Source organism: Meleagris gallopavo, chromosome 14 (assembly GCF_905368555.1).
Source record: "Meleagris gallopavo chromosome 14, MGAL_WU_HG_1.1, whole genome shotgun sequence".
Classification (NCBI taxonomy): domain Eukaryota; kingdom Metazoa; phylum Chordata; class Aves; order Galliformes; family Phasianidae; genus Meleagris; species Meleagris gallopavo.
The window spans coordinates 4,524,793-4,548,515 of record NC_139417.1 but is presented as its reverse complement, the minus strand read 5'-3'; the positions used below and the strand labels follow the sequence as shown (position 1 = coordinate 4,548,515).

Here is a 23,723-nt window from a genome sequence, read left to right as displayed (position 1 = left end):
GAAAGGAAATATTATCACAGCTACCAAAATAAGGTGGTTTGCAAATAGGATTCCTGGCAACTTACTATTTATTCCTGTCCTTATCCAAGATCCAAATTTAAAATTTCATGATGAAATACTGTCTATTAAATACACGATTTTAGCCAAACCATTATGTTAAAATAAATCATTTAGTAATAAATCTACTCTTATGTAAAATTCTTTTTTAAAAAATTATTTGTAGGATTTCCTGTAATTCTTTCCTGATTTTTTTTCCCCGTTTTTACTGAAAGATGGTGAGAAAAATGACACTCTTTGTGGAGATAATGACATCCATTCAAGACATAAGAAAACTGTATTTCATATCAATGCTAACAAATGTTTACTTACTTAAAATAGTACTAACCACACGTAATACACATGTATCACTCTGAAGTACATATAATCTAGTAGTTAAGCTATGGAATAGCACATAGGAAAAGTACGTTTAAATATCCTGAGGCAGAGAAAATAAACAAAGTCAGATACCCCACAGAAATGGGGGCTGATTTATCCCTATTCCCTACTGGATCTCTGCTTCACTCACGTCTACAATTTTAGGAATTTCTTGTTGAACTTTATCCCTAAGTAAGTGATTTGATAAACTCAACCCAAATTCAGATAACAGTTCTGGCATTTTAATTGTACATCCATAAACTACTGATTGTTTTTCCTGCTTTCCTTGAATCCTACTGGGCAACTCATGAAAAACAAAATTAACCAGAATTTCATTAAAACAGAATAGCAATTAGATGTGATCTAGACTACATTTTCTATATTTTCCTTTTGAGCAGTTAAACCAAAAATTAAAAAAAAAACAAACCATCAGCTATACAGATTGAAGCAAATTACCACTTCTGAAATCCTGCTCTATCTGGATAGTTGAGAAGATGCACAGAGTTTGCAAATACATTGAATATGGGATAGGACATTACACCTCTTCTGCTTTTCTACCTAGACTGGGTTTTAACAGCCTGCTGGAAACTGCAAGAACAATTCTGATTAGACTTGTTTGTAGGCCTTACCCAAGGAAGAGGGAAGAAGGACCATCTGTGCTAAACTGACCTCATTATTGTTCTGTCTATAAAGTTTTGAAAGTGTTTCAATTTACTGCACTAACTAAGTCTGGCCTTAAATTATGCCTTTAAATCACAGTAAGGTGTATTACATTCTTACCTGGGCAAAAAGCAAGCTATTTTTAGATGATAAACTACTGAATCAGTATCTAATCCCATGCTGAACGTTCTCTGGTATGGGTTGTTCATGAAACAGAAAACACTGACTGAGCTACATGGTATGCATATGAAGTGTTTTGTAGGCATATCAAACGTCCTGTAAGTTTTTAATGGTTATGAAATAAAATAACTTCAAAGAACTTAGCATTTCAACAGGAGTCTTTGGAGATGGTGCCTCTCAAAAAGAACAGGATAAAATCACTTTTTCTCCTCTCCAATTAAGTATGACATAGATAAGAAGAAATAATAAATCAAAAAGATAATGACTTTTTGACTTGATACAAAAGCTTTACGGGATTTCGTTACACTAAGAATAGAATCCCATAAATTTGACTGCATGTAGTGCACTCTATCAGTGAATGGTTGAAAAAAGTCACTTGGTTAACCTCAAAGATTTGAATAATGACTTGCTTATTACTTTAGATGAGTTAAAATGTGTTTAATTACAATCATCTCATCCCTGAAATGGTTATATGTTTTTTCCTGAACAAATTGCAAACTTTTCCTTTAAAAAATTAATTACATATGAAGGTGCTTTCTGTTACCTTTAATTAATTACAGCAAGTTTCTAGTCTCTCTTTCCAGATAGAATGATGTGTTATACCATTATCCATTCTAGTGGAGAGTTTCATGATATGTTGAATAAAATTTTGATGCAACAAACTACTTCTCATTTGCCTGTAAAATTGTTCCCTTCTAGGGAAGTGTCTCTCACCTACATACTACAAGACCAGTTTTTTTTTTTCCTTTATTGTGTGTGTTCAATATCTATGCCCTTTATAGTTTAAGGCTGGCTTCAACTGACAATGAAATAAGTCCAACTGCCCATTAATACAGCATGGTAACAACTTAAATGGTCTCACGATTGTCTGGACTCTAAATCAGGTGAGCTGACATTCCCCAGCAGTAGAGAAACAAGTTTAAAAAAAAAGTTGATCATTATGTTGTCAAAAAAACACTGCTTTTGAGATTTAACTTATCTTTGACTGCTGAGATGCGAGCATTTTATTCCTGTATTCCCACATGAAAATTTACCCTTTCCAAAATAAAAATGAAATGCATATCAGTGTTTGTGGGTGAAGTTGCTGAAGTAAAATTTTTAAAGTTCCTAATATAATTTCAGTATTCAGTATTTCTGAGAGCTTTCTTTGAACATGAATTTCTTAAAAGCAGACGATAAACAACGGTTGGAAGATTGGACTGTGTTAATCAAATGTTGCAACACATTGAGTTTTTTTAACCCCTTTCAGATTCCACCCTGAAAAGTGCCCTGATGAAGGAAAACCATTTTTAGGCTGCAGCTTGCAAATCTGGACCTTCAAGGAACATATGGCTGCCTTGTAAGAGTAAGAAACATTCAAAAGCACAAACACTCAGTGTCAGTAGTGCAAAGATAGCAGGCCTATGGGAGCCAGCAGATTGAGCGACAAGTACTTGTAGGCTTTCAGTAGGAAAAGAAATTAAGTGACTGTGGGGAAGGCTACATTTGACATATGCACTGTGTGGGAGTGAATTTAACCAAGATCTTTAATCATCCCTTATTTCTACAGTTCCTGCATTTGTATTTGCTGGTATTGTTTTTTTACTTCTACCACTGGCTGAGCAGTATCTGTGTTACTCTTTTTTTGTCTTAATACTGGTTCTTTGCTGTGATTCAACTACGTTTCCTCTATTATGACTTACAAAACATTAAGTACTTTTCCAGAAGGCATATACACATTTAATGTGTTGATACCTACTATGAGAATCACAGGGAACAGACAGCAGATTGTAACTTCTGTACTTTCTGTCAGTAGGATCTGACAGACAACTTAATGAAAGTATTCAAACTTTCAAAGTCAATTCAGAGTTTGACGTGGTAACTTAACAATGAAACACTGCTTACAAATCAGTTTGGGCACATTAACAGAATACAGATAAGATGGGAACTGACAAAAGATCTTGATGTTCCTGCAGTACTTTTCCTTTATTACTATGCAAAGCCAAATAACACAGTTGGACTGCGAATGGAAAGATAAGTTACAGGGAACTTGCATCATAATTAAAGCAGTAATTTTATAACACAAACGGAATTGTTTCCCAACTTTTTTGGGGTCCAGCCTCACATGAGAATATTGGTGCTGATCACCAAGTTGAGCTGCCCTTCCGCACTAGTTTTTATTCAAGTCCTGCTGCTCAGCCCATTACTCAGGGACTAACATCTTGTCCTTTCCTCCCCTTCATCCTTGACAGCAGCTGTAATCTCCTCAGCTCTTTCATCTTCAACTCCCTCCTTACCCACTGGGATGTCTATCTGCACCTACTGAGATGAAGGTGTTGAGCCTGTGTGGATCACAATGATCCTTCCCAGAAAGATCTGGGCATCTCTGCTTCATGTTATCCAGGACTTCCACAGGCATTTATTTGATTTCTGCAGCTTCCCTGCAGTATAAATACATCTCTCACTTCAATTGCAATCACAACTGCAAAAATCTGCTGGAATACTTTCCCATCAGTTTTATCTGACAACGTATACAAATCATTAAGAACTTCAGAAGGATAATACAAAAATCACTTCTGAATAAAAACCTCATGCCCTTGAAAAAGGTGCAAAGCTCCCACATATAAACTACTCTCATGAGAGTAATTTTTTTCTTTCCTCCAAGAATTAGAGAAGCAGGATGTTTAAAAAAAAAAAAAAGCTAAAAGAGGATCCCAGTCAGAGATAGAAAAACATTTCATCCTGACTTGCAAATATGAGTAGCAAGGCATCTGGCAATGCAAAACACCTTGACTAATGGAAGAGGCAGTGACAGAATGTCCAGACATTGAGGAAAGTGAGATTTAAGGAAAATACGAGAATTTAAAAAAAAAAAAAAAAAAAAGAAATAATAGTTACAAGCATAAAGCATAGAAACAGATCAAGTGGTGCTTGTCAGAAAAGAACTATTCATACCACGCGGCCAAGATCAAGATGACTTGGAACTTCTTATTTTAGAATGAAAAGATAGAAAAAGAAACAAAATTTTATGAACTGAGTCATTGAAATAAAAACTCTTTCTTGGGTGCAGTTGGCAGCAATACGAATGTGCAGTTGATTCCACTGTGATGGGAACATTGAGTTCAGTGTCCTCTTCAAGGAAACATTTGTGCACCTGTTTACTTTAATGAGACTTGGGCGTGTGCTTAAGCACTTTTCAGAAGAATTTCAGTCTCACTACAATAAAGAAATTTTATTGTGTGGCATGGGTTTTCTTTTTGTTGCTCCCCTCCCCCAGTATGAGATTCTCCAGTTAAAATATTTATTTTGAGAAAATAATAAAATTTAATTCAGTGAAGCTTCACACTAGGATACGAAGAGTCAGTCTTACGATGCAAACAGTATTTTTGCAGATATAGCCCTCCAATTGTTAAGGACCCTCATAAGTTAATGAAATTTTTTGCAGTTGCTCAGATGTCTCAACATGAAGTTGTTTTCAGAAACAATGCATTATTTACATACAGAACTGTTGAAAAGTAAAAGCTTATTTTAAGACTGCCTAAATATCTAGTTCAGTTATTTATTCCTCTCTCAAAATGTGCATAGACAGAAGCATGTGCATATACAAATTTGTTCACAAAATTCAAACTCAATCAACATGGACTTCATGCCTACATGGATTTTCCTAATCTTCTTGTTACAAAAATTTTCATATTATCTGTTGGCAAATGTCAGTGATGGAACGCTACCAGCCAAGACAGGATCACCAAACATACTCTCTTTCAAGTCCAGCACAGAAAGTCCCAGGACTTCTCTGAGGTGGCCAGCATCCAAATTATGCTGTGCTCTACAGTGATATAAACTGAACTGTAAACTAGAGAAGAAGCACTTCACAGAACAGGAATGTCAGTGATAGGTATGTCAGTTTCTATATTTATTTAAATATAGTTTCTTTCCAGTAGAAGCTAAGAAATAGATAAAGATCTACTTCAACTTTTTGCTTCTGGAAATGTTCAGTGCAGTGAAAGTCTATAATGGATGTTAAGAGCTCCCAGTTCTGCCCCTTAGCACAGAGAAGATCAGGGCAAAGTGACAACTATTTCACACAAAAAAATCAAGAATTTAGTGAAAAAAATCTGAAGCTACTTTTGCATTAAATTAGCCTCATAGCATTAGTTACTAGTCAAAGGCAAACATATAATCAATTTACATATAAGTACTTCATAGTTCAAACAGATTTATGAATACATTCCTGTAAAAGTTGCATGCTGCATGAAAAAAAAAAAACTAATCCACTGCTAAAAACTAATCATTATTTAAAGTTCTCTGCTGTTCTCAAGTAATTTCATGTGAACTTTCATATTTTAGGAAAGTAAACTTAAGCAAATCCATGTTTGCTTTTTATTGCAGGAATGAAGTTGCTAATTTAATGCAAAAGTAGCTTCAGATCTTTTTCATTACATTCTTAAATTTTTGTGCAAAGTTGTTGTCACTTTGTCCTGTTCTTCTCTACGAATGGTACAAACAGGAAATAAGTGTTTGATGTAGGTTCCTTTGTAACTTATTAAAAAAAAAAAAAAAAAATCAATGATTACTACATTCTTTGCTCCAATTTAGCATTCAAACTCACTAGTAAGTTAATTTTAACCAAAAAGCTTAAAATGTTTTCACCTTCCTTCTGACACAGTTTTGTGAATTTACTTTCAGCTCTCGCACTACAAATCATCAACGTGTTTTAGCTTTAGCTGGCAGATTGAGCAAAGACACCAAGATCTTCACTGGCTGACAGAGAAGTAAACCACAGTTTTTATGCTTAAAGATCTGCTCAGATCAGGACTAGAAGAATAGCACATGTAGTTTGTTCTCTGGCTGTCCTACAGAATACCCTTCAGTTGAATACGAGCCATGAGACCAGTTTTTAAAAAGTATTCTCCCTTTGTGTAATTGCTTTCAAAGAGGCAAATTGAATTTGTTGAGGGGACTGCCACACATTGTGATATGAACCTGTTCAGACATTGTCAGTCATGCAGTGACATCCAGTACCTAAGAAAACAAATCTTGAAGAGAGGTGCAGCCCTTGGTCTCCACTCCTGAAAGGAAGGAACTGCTTTTGCTACCATGGCTTCCTAAAGTGTAAGAGTAGAAAAAGGATACTAAACGGCATGAGTGGGTGGGATCCACATAATCCCATATTTTGGCTGCTCACTGTCCCCAGTATTTTCTATCAGGTAGATCAATCTTGCTAGCGTGGTTGAAAACGCAGTTTATTTGGTAAGAAATTTATATTTTATCTCATTAAGACAAAATAGCACTGAAGGTTGACTCATAAAATTAAGTTTACAGTAAATAGATTTTCAAAAAGACTTCTCTTCTCATGGACATTCATTTTATGTTATTCATTCTCCAGAAAATACTATGACACAATATTGAAACTTATCTATGTGCCTGTGTCTGCCTGCTGGCATAGCTTCAATAATTTCTGTCAACAGGAAGCTGGAATGAACAGAGCTCATTTCTTTTATATGCTTCTCCCTGCAGAGTGCCTGTAACCTTTTTGTCAGTGCCCCAGTCTGCAGCTCAGATTATGAAAGTATATCTTGAAAAGTGAGAAAGCACAGAAGTGCAACTTCTTATAGCAACAAATGAAGGAGAAAAGTCAGGGGAAAATATTCTGATACTATCAGAAAGCAACAAAGGACAGTCAAAAACAACCTTCGAGAATAGGAAGATGAGAACAGAGAAACAATGTGTCCAATAAGAGAAAGATGAAGATAAGTAAGGAGAAAATCTGCAAAAACAACACGAAGCAAAATACAACAGATGAAGTCATGGAGTTACGTAAGTTTGGCAAAAGGAGCACGATGGAAAAAATTTCAAATTTGCTCAAAACTCACTTGAGTGTTGACTCATGAACTGTAGGAAAAGGCACAAAGAGTAACTGATGTTTATAGTACAACGAAGGCTGATAAAAGGAAAAATTATAATCAGTCTCAGAATGAATGCAGATGAGCAAGAAAAAGACTTCTGGCATAACAGAGTATATTATCACACTTCTCCGGCATTTCAAATCTTTAATAGCAATAAATTCATACAATGAAGTAAAGTCACAGTGATCTTTTGTATATGAGGTTACATCTGGCACTCTACATAAAAAAATACCAGAATCTTTCAGGTGCCTTTAAAATACAGATAAGTCTGTTTTCTGGACCTTAATTCCACTCTTCCAGCTGTTGACCAGAAAAGAATTCCTATTTTTCTCCCTCTATTTCCCACACTGCTGAACAGGAGAATGATGTAGCACTTTGTTACTACGCCAACAGTTTTCTTCACTAGAGGCTGAGACTGCTCAGTATCCAGCCTTCCCATCCGTGCAGTGACAGACACCCTTCACAGGTTGTTATGTCTACGCAGCAGCTTGACACGCTACAGTGGGCTCCTACATCCCTTCTGTGATTATAACAAGTCAGCGCTTCAAGTGCTCCCACCAGCTTGGCAGCAGCTAACCAAGGTCATAATGCTCATATGTTTTCCGTAGGTTCTGCCATCTCCTTCACCAGAATGACTGTGTAGTTAATGTCTAAGTAGACCCTTGAATACTTCTAAACCAACCAGCCCGCCGAAGTCACGCTAACGAAAAAACAGATTTACAGACAGCCACAGATGCTGCTGTGTTTTTCCTCTTCAGTAAAAGAGGAAGAACAGTCATCATGGAATCCAGCTGATTCCACAAAGATTTTCTTCCTCTTCAAAAATACGTATTTATTACATACAATTGCAGGAATTGTCATCTGTGCTCTGTTAAAACATTATCAGTATTTGAACCTAGAAACCACAATTCAGTTTCTGTACTGAAAGAAACAGCTATGACATAGCTAAGGTTTAATCAAAATAAGATATTCTATTTATAGCAGCTATGGACATTTAATCGTACAGCTCCCAACAAGGAAGCCAGAGTTTGTATGTTAAGTAACCTCACCTGTTAATTCTATCTCACTTCATAATTCCACTTACTGGATATTTGCTATACAGATTATAGATGAACAGTTAGTATGGATCACTGTTAGTGGTGTGTAGTACTCCAAGACTGTGCTTCTATCATCAATATTTACAATTAAACGTAAAAATCAAGAGCAGAGTTCACTTGATACAAACATTTAAACAATCAAAATTTCACATTGATCATAATAGGAAGTATGCAGAAATACACTGGCAAAATAGAATTATGTATTTTCTTTGAAATAGCAACACAATGCAATGGATTTTATTCTTTTTTCAAATATATTATTACCCTAATCATAAGCGTGAGATCACTTCAGGCATTGACATTATTTTCAGTTTTTTAAAATTACTTCTGACCTCTGAGATTACATACTTTGCTTACTGACATCACATACTAACAGAAATATTACAGTCTCTTAAGCCTCAGTGAAGTAAGGTCTCACTTATTTCTGGAATGAATTTTTCTGAAGTAAAACAGACAATAAAATAACTAGTCTATAAACCTTGGTGTTATGTCAGTAAGATAACAGGTGCTGCACACAGCTAGATTTGAGTACTATCGTAAGATAGATTATAAAACCAGCAAAGAAAATGTATGCTTCTGTACCAACCGAACCCAATGTAACTATAAATTAAACTAGGCCAAATTTATCTCATTAGAACCCCATAGAAACATGACAATGCAAGGAAACATTCCAATTATTGTGAGAAGTTATTAACCTTAAAGCAGTTCTTCCACAGCTCAGTATGCACTTAGTAACAACAAACAGTCTCTATTTGTAAAACTCATGCTTTCAGCCTGAGTTCTGATGTTCTTACTAGCATGTAAGTAGAAGCCATCTCTAAAGCGACAATCATGCATTTTTCATGAGGTAGGTGGCAAGTATTATCACAGAAGTGAAATAAGAGAAGTTCTGTAATAACCCAAGTCATTAACATATTTCAGTATGCAAACACCTCACCGCACACACAGTATTCAATTCAATATTTTCTTTGCCACAGTTGCTGGCATCTTAAATTTTCAAAGGGCAATACGGTGCTTTGAACTTTTGACTTGCATTTGAAGGAACTATGTATGTCCCAACACTAGAAAACGGGATTTAAGACTTGATTTCAGAAATGTTTTGACTGTTTTCTGGCAGCTTTCCCACCACACTCCCATCTTTCAATAACATACAAATATAAACGTTTAAATACAAACTTGCTGACTGCCTACTGGCAGTGACACAGAAATCTGCATCTGCAGATGCAGTGTAAAGCATTCTATCAGAAAATTACAGAAACGTGCAGTAGTTTCTAATGCAGGATGTCAATCTGTTTTTAGAGTTGAACAAAAATGCTGTGTTCTATGTCCTAATAAAGGCAAAGACCTGTTACTGTGAAGTAGAGTAACTTAGGAAACAAAGATCTAGTATTTAGGATTCTAACTCTTGTTCTATTCCATGGCCCTCTTATAATCAGCCTAACTTCTCTGACTTCCCCTTCTACAAATTCTATACGGCTCTCCTGATTTTACACTTATGTAAATACAAATGATTGGTGTCCTCAGCTAATTCAGTAATTTTTCAGCCCCTAGGGTCCAACGCAGTGAGTCTGTGTGTCACTTTGTGTTTTTCTGCTGTTACAGAATCTTAATTCACTTCTGCAAATCAAATTTTCCATTATAGAAGGGATCTACTTCTTATCAATTAATAACGATGATAGTTTGAGTTAATCTATTCCTTTACTTTGTAATTGTCATGCTTTTGAATCTGCAATTTTTATAGAAGTATTCCTAAAAAATATCAGATCTTCCTTTCTTGCTAGCAAGAATTGTTGAGAAAGGCAACCATGATGCACTGTGAAGAGATGAGTCTAATCTGCCAGTCGATGCACATTTTTGCTTACTTGCACTACTGCAAAGTTGACGTGGACACTCATGATCACTGAACATGCTCTTTCCTGATGCTAAGATTCATTTTATAAAAAAAAGTATGTATGAAGTGAAACCTATTTTTCTTCTCAGTTTTTTTTCTTTAGAATAGTTTGCTGTCAGGATTTTACACAGGCAAGGTAGCATGTTTGAGTTAGGGTTAATCTAACAAGCTAGAAAATAATAGTAAAATAAACAGGTCTCGCGTTCTGCTGCATTACTTGAATATTTATGAGACTGGCTAAATCAAAGGACCAATGGATTTTTACCCTTTGAAAATTAAATCCAGACATGACTTGTAACAGGTTTACATGTCGTCTTGTAGTGGCCACCATCCCTACACTTGATAAAGATTTCACAATGAAATATGGATGAATGTGGTTGTCTCTGCATCTCCCATGACAACAAAGAACAGAAATCACAAAATTCCAAGTTAAAAGCACAAACAAGACCCCTTGTATTTTGATAAGCTATTTTTTCCTCAAGTTAAAATTCCACATTCTTTTAAAGTAGGATAAATTAAGGTACAGTCCAGCTATAAATTTGTAAGAGGAACCACTTGCACATTTGCAGTCTCAGCTGATGGCCACAGGTAGTAAAGCAGAACTGAGGCAATCCTTCTGTTACACATCATAATGAAAACAACTTCCATTCAAGGAAACATGGCAGTAAATTTTAAAGTGAAAGATGTTGGCTTGAAACGAGTGACCTGATACTTAAAAAATTCTTCAGGATAGATATTTTGAGAGGGAATATCCAAGAGATGTGAAATGTACTGAGATTGTGTAAAATTTAAGCAGTTCAAATAAAATGTATTCTGGCTGTCAGAGGTAGAAATAGCAAGGTAGAAAATTGTCAGTGAAACTAGAATCATTCTCTATATTCAAATAAAATAAGCTTAACTGAAAAAAAATTTAAAGGCATTCATGTCTGGGCTTGGAAATAGTACTGAAAATTAAGTCCAAAAGAGAATATATGAAAATAAATAAATCAAACATAGCAGATATGGCAGTTATTACAGCAAGTATTTCTACAACACTCAGTTACCCTCAGCTATTATTAGAAAGGATAATCAGCTCATTTCACATCTGTGAAATGGATCAGATAGAAGAAACATCTTGGTTTGGTGTAGGAAGAGCCATAACACTAAAGTCACCAGAAGAACATTGGTTTCTTTTTACTGCATAATCATTGCATTTAAACGTGCCTGATTCAGCAATGTAAAATATGTATTCTGGAAAGCTGTAAACACTATCAATTCTTTATTCCCTGCTGTAGTTTATTGCAACACAAAAGTATGATAAAATTAACTGCAAGATATGTACGTTTCAACATTGACAGTATTCTATAGGGTTTTCAAAGTAAATGTAAAATAAGTAAACATCTTTGAGGCCACAAAGTATTACAATAAAGCTTTCCTTTAGTGTGAAAAATATTTGTACTAAGTTATTTTCTTACTTAAGCATCAAGAGGAAAAAAAACAGGACTTGCTGACTACTTATAGCAGGTAGTATCCTTTAAAGCTTCATTAGGTCTTGGCAACTGAACACATCTATGAAAGGAAATGATAGTACCATCCATAATCATCTTTCACAGCATCATATTTTAACTTCTGCATGCTAATTAGTTCTCTATGAACAAAATATATCATCCAAGTCTATCTCCATCACTACAAAGTGTGCAATGAGAAGCAGAATTAGCTTCTACACTAAAACTGTTTCAGTGAGTCTCCAATGTGCCTCATTACTCCAGGTGTAACTGTAAAAAGGTCAACTCCTACCCAATGTGCCCAAGATTATGAAAAGAGCTTTCAAATGATGAAACTAATAGCTTCAGGTTTCCTCGCTGAAGCATAGCCCCAAAAATTTTGCAGGCATGAGGAAAACACTGGCTAAAAGTCTTTAAATTATGTTCAAAACCACAAATATGAAAAGTATTCTCAGCTCGCTTTTCCCACACAAATTGTGAATAAATACTTTCCTCACTTGAGGATGTTAGTAGTGGATAGGCTTTCCATTAGTTTCCTCACTTATTTCAGTATTTATACCACAAATATTTTTCTCTATCTCCACACTGCCTACACTGTCTTTTTAGAAAAGAAAAAAAAAAAAAGTTTAAATACTCAAGTTTGATTTTTATTCCTCTCACAAATGTTCCACTGCTCTGTGACTTTACGGTTGGTCAGTCAGTGCTCATGAGCAACTAAACAAGCAAACAGAAGTAAGTTCCTAAATTTGCAGCAAGAGAACTTTTCAGTACATCACTTACCACCCACGGTTTGTCACAGAAGTTATAGATTGATTCCAAGGAGTTGACACTAGGGATGCCCGCGTACTGCAGTCCAATGATCAAGTTTCGGAAATCTTCATTTTCTGCCATACTGAATGAATGTTGCCGAACGAGGACAAAATCAGGTCTGAATGACCTAGCAGAAAGAGATATATTTGTATTAATCAATGATCAAATTATTTCTGAGAATATCAGCATCCAGAAAATATTGCAGCTCTATTAAGAAGAGAGACAAGTTACCAAGGCTTTTCAGGTTGGTTTGTTTTTTTTTTGCCACTGAAAGATAAATCACTTAATATAAACTCTGAATATGTTCTCAGGATACTTCTATGTCTGTCATTCCTCAGGAACTGATAAAGCAGACAAATGCCTCTGCCAGCAGCCAGTGTTGGGGAAAAGGATCTGTGCCCAGACGTTCATGGAGGCTGTCCATGAGTGGTACCTCCAAGGGTTTGTTTTGGGACCAGTGCTCTTCAACATTTTTATCAGTGACAGACAGTGGGATTGAGCGTACCCTTAGCAAGTTTGCTGATGACACCAAACTGAGTGGTGCAGTTGATAGAGTAGAAGGTAAGGGATACCATCCAGATGGGCCTGGGATCAGACTTGGAAAGAGGACCTATGTAAACCTAATAAGGTTCAACAGGGCCAAGGGCAAGGTGTTGCACTTTGGTTGGGGCAATCCCAGATATTTGTAGCCTGGAGAAAGAACTCGTTGAGAGCAGCCCTGACAAGGAGTTGTGGCCAGAAGGGTGAGGGAGGTAATCGCCTGCTCAGCCCCTGGGAAGTCTCATCTTGCCCTGGGCAGCCTGGTCTAGTGGTTGGCAACCCTGCTCAACAGCAAAACAGAACTAGATGATCTTTAAGATCCCTTCTGACCTGAGCCATTCTATGATTCAATAGAAAACACTCAATGCTATAAACAATTATTTCTCATCTGTAACAGTCTGACACATACTAAATCACCAACACTGCATAAATCTGACAGAAATATAAGACTCAAATTGATAACTCCGATTCCCATACATGTATTTATATCAGACCTAATTCCCTTTTATATTGAGCTTACATGGCAAAATTTTGGTAGTGAGGAGCTGCATGGGTGGCCTCTGTGAGAAAAATCTCAGCAGCTGAAGTCAGGTAAGAGCCAGTTTCAGATAGCTCAAAGGGGACTTACCCCATTTTCCATGTGATTCAAATGTTGAGAGATTTACTTCCTGTCTCAGGATCTACTCCACTGTTCAAATTCTTATCATGCTTAGTGATCAAGGTGTGTTGTATTTGTCAAAATCTCCACCACACATAAAAGTAGTACATCTTACACACATAAATTGTGCCACCTATTACTTTCTGCTGTTATCTTGTTTTTCTTACCTGACAACTTTAGTGCCATTTCGAAATACTTGAATATCTACTGCATAATTGCCATCAGCATGGGCTATCAAGTTGATTTCTGAGAATTCTGCCTATGAAAAGAGGATTCACATTAGCCAATTTGTATTATTTTAGCTTTTATCTCCCCAAAGCCCTTTCTTTATGTATCTGAACTGCTAACAATATGTATTTAGAACACAATGAGCACTGAAAGAATATTAAACCAACAGTGTGGGTCACAGTATGGGTAATGGCACAACACATTTGAATAAAATATAAAGAAAAAAGTAAAAAGCTGTATAAAGGACTGGGACACAGTAGAGATTATATATTTGCTTGGTATAGTGTACAATAGAGATTAACAGAGGCAGAACAAAAATGTACCTAATGTTTTGAAGCTAATAGCATAAAATCAATGTGAAGAGAAATACGGCAAAGAATAATTTCTTATGACAGATAGTAAGCGTGTTTTGATTTTTCTCCCATTCCCTTCATATACTTTACTACTTTCTTTTTTGTGCTTTTACTGTATTTTCAAAAATATATGGTGCTACTAAGCAATTGACTTGCAAAACTCACAAGTAAATAATTTTCTCTATGTTCTCACGCTGAAAATATGGCATTTGAAAGGAACGAAATCCATACTCTAAATCTACAGTTATTTGAAATAAACAGACAGGATGTTTTTCATTTACCCAGTCTTTCATCAGCTTAGACTCTCAAAGCACTTTACAATAACATTACACAGCAGAATAATTGAAATGCAGCCAAGTGTCTTCTGGAGGATAAACAAAACTGTCTGTGCTATCCCAGACACTAATAAAGGATAGAGACTGTCAGAATTCTCATCAGTCTGCTCTTGAAAAATTGTATAATTGAAGGTTTATTAGTGAAATCTGGGTAAGACTTCAAGAATTCAGCGGTCATTTAAGGCAGGTATTGACAACTCTAGCCACCATTCCAACTCAGTGGCTTAAGTATGCTCTTGACTTCAGGCACGGATGTCTCTTCATGAAATTCCATATGCTTACATACTTCCTTGAATCATTAATATGATGTTCTAAACACAAGGGGAACATTTAAGATTACTGTAAAAACATTGCAAAAGGTGGGAGACTGGCATATTTGTATATTGTAAAATCTTTTTTTTTTTTTTTATCTGACATTGACAAATAATCACTTCCATTCATTAATAATATTCTATGATTAAGAAGATTTGCAGTATAGGTTTTGTACTTTAAAAGCTTAGCACACGACAGAAAATATTGTAGATTATAGGCTGAATGCTGTAAGTAGTACAAAAATAAAATAATGCTCTTTGGTAATAAGAAAAGAACACTGAAGTTAGTAATATTTGTACACAATTTAAGGTGCTGATGTATTACAGAGTGATTAAGAGGGTTCAGAAACCTTCAAATTCATACTGATTTAAGGTAGATCTGGTCCTAAGAGAGATCATACGAAGGAAACTCTAGTCACACAGAGCTTTTGTTAATAGTAAATATATATTATATATATAAAATTATATATATATAATATATATATATATATATATATATATATATATATTTTTATATATATATATATAAAATAATAGTTAATAGTAAAGAATGCACATGATATCAGCTGCACAGTCTGTTACGTGTGAATAGTATCTGGAGACAAAATAGCATTTTCTTTTTCCTCTCTCTCCACCAATACTGTTGAAGATCCCTGTGAAACTGTTCCAAGCCAAGAACACGAGACAGATATTTAGCGTGTAAAGACCAGAGCCAAGAAAGATGTAGTATTAAAGTGAATTTAGGTAAGCTGACTTGAGAGTTTTTGTTAAAGTACAAAGGACTACACATACACATCTATATGTCTGTAGTTTGCTCCGAAAGTAATACCTCCTAATTATTTTCATGGAAACTACAACAAAGAACACGATAATGCTGTTTGATAAAGCCAATTCTAATCTATAGAACAATATTTTTCAACATAGTCATCACCATTAGCTCTACATTTTTTGATGGTGATGAGCAAAAGCCTGCATGCCACACTCACAACAAGCTGCACCAGAGGAGGTAGTTCACTGTTGCTACTGCCACTGCTGAAACACACCACCCACAGCCTCACTGTGCTCACATCTGCTGTTTGGTCTCCATAAACTTTCAGCAAGCAGTGAAAAATGTCAGGGGGGGCTACTTTTTCCACACAGAGAAGTTCTATCACATCCTTTTTCTCCATACACACTTCTATGACATACATTATTTTGTTAGACTGCCTCTCTTCTGCCATCTGCCACATAGCAACAAAATGTAATGGAATATTGATGGGAAGGTTCAGGTTCATATCACCAAATATCCACCTCTGATATCGTGGGCCAACATAATAAAATAGGAGGCATTACTTTTGGAGCAGCCTCTATACGTATATATAGTGTGCATACTGTATATATGTTTGTATATCTAGCTGTATATCTATGCAAAAAAAAAAACCAAACCCACAATCTGGATGGTTGAGTCATTTAATTACCTGTTCAACCTTAATGTCATATTCTCCATGGACTTTTTTTCCACGAAAAGCCTTGGCCCTGCAGGAAAAAAAGGGAGACGGAAATCAAGAATATATCTCTGTAATCAGTAATACTGAAAGATCCCCCTATTTCCTACATACTGAAATTCTTTTACACCCTTTTGTCTCTAATATCCCACTTCATACTGTTCTGTGATTCTCCCTAAGATCACCCAATGTGATTTTCAACATTAAAGTGTCATTGTAATTAGTTGAAAGAGAAATTATGAGCTGTTATGAACTGCAGTTATTGTGATAAAACACAACAGTCCCATCACTGAGGTTTAAGATGTAAATGGTTTTCTAGATTTTTGTAAGTCGTATGTCTAACCTAGCAATTAACTGCTTTGGAGTAAAGAAGAATGAAAATAAATAAACTAACAAACAAAACAACTTGTTGAAAAAGCACTGTGTAGTTAAAAAAAAAAAGAGGTGGTATCCCTTAATCTTCTTCATTCAGGCCAAAGCTTAAAGTATCTTTCCCAGTTTTACTAATAGCAAGTAAAAATCTGCCACACAAAACAAAAATAAAACACAGAACACTGCAAGTTTCAATAAAACGTTATTCATTTTCAACATTGGACAAAATGCTATCAGTTAAACTAAATTTATCTTATCTGTGGAAGTAATCTGAACAATGTAATAAAACAACTCACTACTGCTTTTGGAAAATCCTTTTTCCAGTGAGGCCCACCACAGGAAGAACCAAGTATCTCAATGATCAATGGCAAACACTGCCCTTGGCAATATATTTCTTAAAGATCTCTTCAAATTTATTTTATTTTTTTTAAATAACTGATGGTAATAAGCAAAGAAATTGTTTATGCTGGAAAGAGATACTAAAACATTTTCAGTAATGAGTTCTGTATGAATACACATTTAGTAAGAAAATAATGAAGAAAGCATTTGTATTACTGGCTCATACTGTTGTTTGTTTGTTTGTTTTTAAGAAATGCAGACAAGATACTAAGTCCGAAATCCATTCTTTTACTGCATGAGTTGCATATTGAGGATAACATTGCCGAATAATTTTGCCAATAAAGAAGATAAATATATTTACATCACAAGTCTAGCTTACAGAATTATTACTTATTTTTATTACTTACAACTTTTATTTCCAAATTTGTTCTGACATTTCATGTAGGGATTAAAAAAAAATTACTTGAAAACTGAAGATGTATAAACAAAATTAACTTTTGTAATGCTGTTTGTTGTGGACTATCAGCTCAACCATGTTAATCTAATAGTCACAGAAAAACAAGGACATCCACATTACTCAAGACTACAAAAGCCACAGGGAAGAAAGGACAGTACCACATTCAAAGTTAACACTAATCCTGTTTCAGGAGAAAAGTGACCAATTCACAAGGACAGACAGCTTAAACGTCTCTTAAAAAGAAAAAAGGATTCACTGCTTTGTAAAGAATATTTAACATTCCAGTTCTAATTATTAGTTTAATAGCAATGCTATTGTTGAATTTGACTGAAAACATGTTTTGTTAACTAGTTTTATTTACAGTGCAGCAATGCATGCAATAAATACATTATTGAACATCATATAAAACAAATTAAAGTAGAATTACATTGGCTGCATAACTCAGTGAATTTATAGTATAGTTGCCCCTTTAACAATGAAAAACAATCTTAAGGTAATACAGTTTCTTCAGTGATGAATGGTAACTTGACCATATAGAGACCATAAGTCAACCAGAGCACAGGCCTTAACAAATGTCATGAAGAAGTAATCAGCTGTTGACAGGAAATAGAACTAAGAAACCACAAAGATCCAAAGAGAGGCTCCTCTGTTCTTTAGCATTAGATTCACTGCATTTATTAGAATGTGCTCCAAACATTAGTTAAGGTGAAATGCTACCCCTTTAAATTTACTTTTTTCTACTTCAGCATCATTTAGAGATGATGCAACCTTTAAGCAACTGTGCTCTGGCACAATTCATGTTTCAACAAATGACTTCAGTTTTGAGAATAAACAGCATAGTAAGTACTGAAGTTATATCATCTAGGCTTGAAAACAAGCATAACACTAACATTCAAAGAAATTTAATTTCAGATTAGCGTCGGCCAAAATTAACTACATAAAAATGTGTAATAATATTCTCCAAATGCTGATCCACAAACAGCAAGACTTCATCTGGATCTCATTAAAAAAGAGCTTACAACGAAAAGAGAGAGATACTGAGGTGCTGGAGCATGTCCTGAGAAACAAAGCAACACAGCTGGCAAATGGTCTGGAGCACAAGTCTTATGGGAAGTGTCTGAGGAACTGGGATTGTTCAGCCTGAAGAAGAGGAGGCTTGGGAAGACCTTATAATGCTCTACAGTTACCTGAAAAGAGGTGGTGGTGAGGTGTGAGTCTGTCTCTTTGTCTCTTCTCCCAAGTAACAGTGGTAGGAAGAGAGGTAATGGCATTAAGTCACACCAGGGGAGGTTCAGGTTGAATACTGGGAAAAATTTCTTCACAGAGGGTTGTGAGGCATTGGAATGAGCTGCCGAGGGAAGCGGTGGAGTCACCATCCCTGGAGTTGAAGAAATGTGGAGGGAAACTGAGGTACATGGTTTAGAGGGCAGGGTGATGATAGCTTGATGGCTGGACTTGATGATCTTAAAGGTCTTTCCCAGCTTTATTCATTCTGTAATTCTATTTCCAGAAGAAACTCTGAGGTACTCATACTAGGAATATGCTGTGAAATAGAACTTTGTTTTGTTTACCATGCTCAGGAAATACAGTCATGCCTTATTTGATTATTTTCCTATTTGCAATCCTATCATAAAGACAATACTTAAATAATTACCTTATTTTCCTAAGGGAAAATAGGGAATAGAATAATAATGTGTTATTAACTTATAGAACTTTATTGAAATGTAGTCTGAAATTCCAGTTACACCTTATTCATCTCAGCCCCAAGCATGGAATATTTGTACATCAACTCTCACAGCACATCAGCAGAAAGGGAGTAATGCTTTCAACACTGGGACTTCTAGTCAAAGCACCTGAGTGCCTTATTGGCACTTACTGCTCCTTATTACAGTCATTAGCATGAACTTCTTGCAGTTAGAATCTATGCAAAAATATTTTACGTATTTTGAATTTCTTGCTTCAAAATTAATTTTCTGGACAAAAATCTTGCACATTTAAAGTTAAACAACTATGAAATATAGAGTTGCTGTAGATACAGCCAAATATGACCTCATGCTCTTCAGTTTTGGCAAGGACAATGAAGCAGCAAGTAGTGAAAATGTTTAAAATATATTTTAAATAAAAACTGAAACACTTCCCTCAAATCACTGAGCAGCTATACACAACTCTACAATACCTTACTATCCCGTGAAACCAATGGTACAATGAACAAAGCATTAACACTGGTACTATAGTCAGTTGGCAACAAAATCAACAGGAAAATTATTTCCTACCATGCAACAGACTTACGCTTATTCAGTTTGCATTCTTAAACACCACAGTGCAGAGTTTACCAGCAAGAGCCTTTATTAAAGAGCACACATCCTGTAAAAACATGGATTCTAGTCCTGCAAACCCCTACTCTAGTCCTGCAAAAACCTACTCATGTAAGTCTCTATTTGCAGAGCACCTCACACACTTAAATACTGCAATTTGCCCTTCTTGTCAATTTAGTGAAGCATTGGTGGTATGATTTCTGTACAGCGTGCACAAGATTTAGATTAGCTTAAGCACTGGATTCTAGTCATGCTGGAACAGTGGGATCCAATTTCTGTTCACTCCAGTAAGAGCTCTGTACGCTCAAAAATAATTATAGTGCCAGTTTCCAACTGGGCAAGAGTTTGTTCACCAATTAGAACAGTAGCACCCTCTAGAGTACACAAATTGCAGCCTGTCTATGCGTAAAAACAGCAGAATTCACTTCAAGCCAGGTAATTTACACATGCATATACAGTCTCAAGTAACTGGTTCACAGGAATTTCAACGTGCATATAGAGATTTAAAAAAAAAATTAAAGTTTCATAGTAAAGTTATACTTCTGTACATGACCTAATCAGTACTTTACTAATGCAAAACATATTTTCTTAAGTTATTACCTTTTTTGTCTTAAAAGAAGCAGATCAGCACCACAACATAAGCACAGAATGTACCAACTCATGCATGACTCCTAGCGTTGGAAGTGCTCCCTGTTGAAGTGGGGTTAATTAGATTATCATTCATCTCCATTACCAGGAGCCTGTAAATTTGAAGAGCAGCATGTTCTATCAGCTCTGAAGTAAAAAGCACAGCTTACGTTATCAGATTCCATAGTTCACCTTCATACCATGCTAGTTAAGTTCTGTTGTTAATCACTGAGTATGATGAAGTGTCATATTCAATGGAGACACTGGAATGGAAAGGATACAAGGGTTGTTCTTTCCAGTTATTTACTGTGTGATCTGAGAAGTCACAGAAACTTGATTAATTTCATAAAAACAGCATGACACATATGACACAATTACTGCATGGCTTCAGATTAAGTCATGGCCTTGCCTTCTGAAGGGAGAAAAACTGTTCAAGCACCAACTTCTGCCAGTAATGCAATGTTCACAATTGTGGTTTGGCCTCTCTTTAATCAATCAAGCTCACAGTAGAAATGTATTCTGAACACACCCTGTGCCCAGTGATACAACATTGCCATGTTTTTTGATACTGTGATGTCTCCACTGGTCTCAGTCTCCACTGACTATCTTTACCTGAAATCACTGTCTCTGATATTCCAGTGCCAAACTTGCCCATCATATCATACAGAAAGAAAATTGCTGGGAACAAAACCAAGCACTTGCAGTTCTAGCACATGAGGACATGATGGAGTCACCCCAGATGGCCTAATAATATTAGAATCTATCACACAGATTATTCTATCAAGCTAACAGGATTACTCATTGCTGATCTGCCCAGTTTTACTGAAGTACATTTACCTGAATTGTTCAAACTCAACAAGGAAGTACAAAACATCTGTAAGAAATAACCATCCTCCAGTGCAGAGCTTTTCTTCCCTGACTCCTATAACCTGAAGTAAAGAACTTCCTATTACATACATGATAAAAAAAAACAGAGCTCACTACTTCATTCAGTCTTTCTTCTACAGAGGAAGCCCCTTAGAATCGTTAATGTTGGAAAAGACCTCTAAGATCATCTAGTCCAAGCATCCACCTTCCACCAACACTGACCACTAAACTGTGCCTAAGAACTGTTTTACCATTCCCTTTATAGGTGATGGCTGAGCTCATGAAAAGGTATTTTTCAGTAGAGGATTTTCTTGTCCAGACAATAGAGAAATTGCCCAAAGAAATTAAACTCTAAAAATGTTTTTGATAAATAATGAACTATTGAGAAATAAAGAATGCAAGCTAATTAAGTGGCAATCATTCCCCTTCCCTCCCTGTGCTACATATCCCTCTTGCTAGAGCATTTTTTTCCCAGAGCAGCTTTGTATGTGGCACCTTCAGAGGCTTCCACGATCTCTGACTCAATCCCAATGTCATAATTTATTAATAGCCTTTTTAAAACAAACAAAAAAATTATCCTATCCCCTTGACATATACCAGAATGTTATCATCTTTGCATATTTAAACAAAATCGGGCTATTTATTCTTTCTTTCACAATACAGATCTTCCAGTCCAAGAACTATCTCTGTTGTTTTAATCAGGATCCCTTCTATTTGTCACTCTGTTTTGTGCCTGAATACAGTATTTTCAATAGAGCTCTAATCAGAAGGAATATGCCTCCTACTCTTGAATATCTAATTGGGACTTAAATTTGCTGGATTTTTTGAACAGCATGCTTTAGCAAAAAAAAAAAACTTTTTCATGACCAAATGCTAGACTGCTTTTCTGTTTATGTCTCTAAATCCCACATCTACAATTATGTAATATTTACCACTAGCACACTGCTAGATTTATGGACAGTGTAATTTCTGTGTTGTTGCTTATTTTTTGCAAGTGAGATGACAAATTAAAGTGTTTTTAAATGTTCATTCCCTCATCACTAGAAGACATCTTACTTGGTGCAACATATTATATAAACCTTTTCCAGATCTGTTAGACTCATTAGAACAAACCACCACTATGCTTTTCCATGGTTAAGTCTGTATTTTGAATAAAAAGTCCAAGCTTCTATGCAGAAAAACATCACTAACCCAATTATGAAATATTACTGTTCTAAATGCTGCTAAATGTTTCAATGGCTCCTAGCGCTATAAGACTCAAACTGCATATTCGGCATTGCTCTGAGCTTCCTAGACCTAAAAGCTAGAAGTAACATTAAGGGATATTTGAGTTTACTTTTTTTGCTGTTGAAGTAAAGAAAATAAAATGATAATAGCCAGCCTAGAATGAACAAATCTTTCTGGTTCAAGACTGAACCCACAGTATCTTACCCTTCAGCAGAAATTTGTCTGCCTTTAAATTTTTCTGTTTACATTCTCTAATACCTGGAAATGTTACATATGGTTACCACCTTGTAACATGTTGGGCTATTATGTGTGGAATTTCATCTTCAGAAATCCTGAAGTTAATTCAGAAAATTTACCTTAAACTCCCCAGTTTGTTTCCTTCTGTGCTTATTTTATGGATGAGATTTTGAACAAATCAGTCAATGAAATGAGACAAAGAGAAAAGTGTGCAAAACTCATGCGTGTCTGAAGAAGTGGTAAAGATAATTCATGCCTTTCAGCCACAGATTGTAGCTAAACCAGTTTAAGTGCAACATCAAACCTGCAGCTTTAACTGCAGACCTCCCATCTTCAACCCTACTCACAGGGACAAGGCTCAGGGGAAAGGCTGGGCATGGAAGAGAAGGGACATTATCACAAAAGCCAGAATATCTTGTTAGATACACACACAGGATCTAAATTCTTCCAGCTGGACTCTCAAAGCCATGTAACTATAGTATGGGCTCATCAACACCCGACTCCTCAGATTTAAATGAGAAAAGATTAAACAAGTTCTCACAGACCAGCAGTTGTTTGGTTCAGAGATCCTTTCACTTCCATCAAGTAGATTCAGAGTTACAGGAATACTAGATATCAAAGTCCCAAGCAAATCTTTTGATCTTTTTTCATGTTAGTGTGGCTTATTATTAGACTTAAGATAGTCACTTGCTGCCTCATTTCTCCATGTTGATCAATCAGAAAAACTAATCTTTACAGATCTGCTTAGCTAACTTGTTTTATCACCTTCATAGGCACAGTAAAGAAAGTATATGGCTTTTACTGCCCTCTTCTGTGGAAAGAAATGTAGATTAGATTGATTTTAAGAAAATGTTTCTAACCACAGACAAATACAGATCCATCATTATCTGATGATAATGTACCGTTATCAACCCCTCTTTCAAAGAAAAGGAGGTAGCAGTGACAGACAGGA

At 35.7% G+C, this 23,723-nt stretch overlaps 1 protein-coding gene across 2 annotated transcripts in view; it reads right to left on the bottom strand.

Moving 5' to 3' along the window:
- Positions 1-23,723, bottom strand: part of SYN2 (synapsin II) — a 148,848-nt gene that overhangs the window by 84,096 nt on the left and 41,029 nt on the right. For both annotated transcript variants that reach the window (XM_085235735.1, XM_085235734.1), the window contains exons 2-4: positions 16,304-16,361; positions 13,787-13,878; positions 12,392-12,548 (exon numbers count right to left, since the gene is read on the bottom strand). In XM_085235735.1, coding sequence (XP_085091861.1) covers positions 12,392-12,548; positions 13,787-13,878; positions 16,304-16,361 — 307 coding nt within the window. The remainder of the gene's footprint in view (positions 1-12,391; positions 12,549-13,786; positions 13,879-16,303; positions 16,362-23,723) is intronic.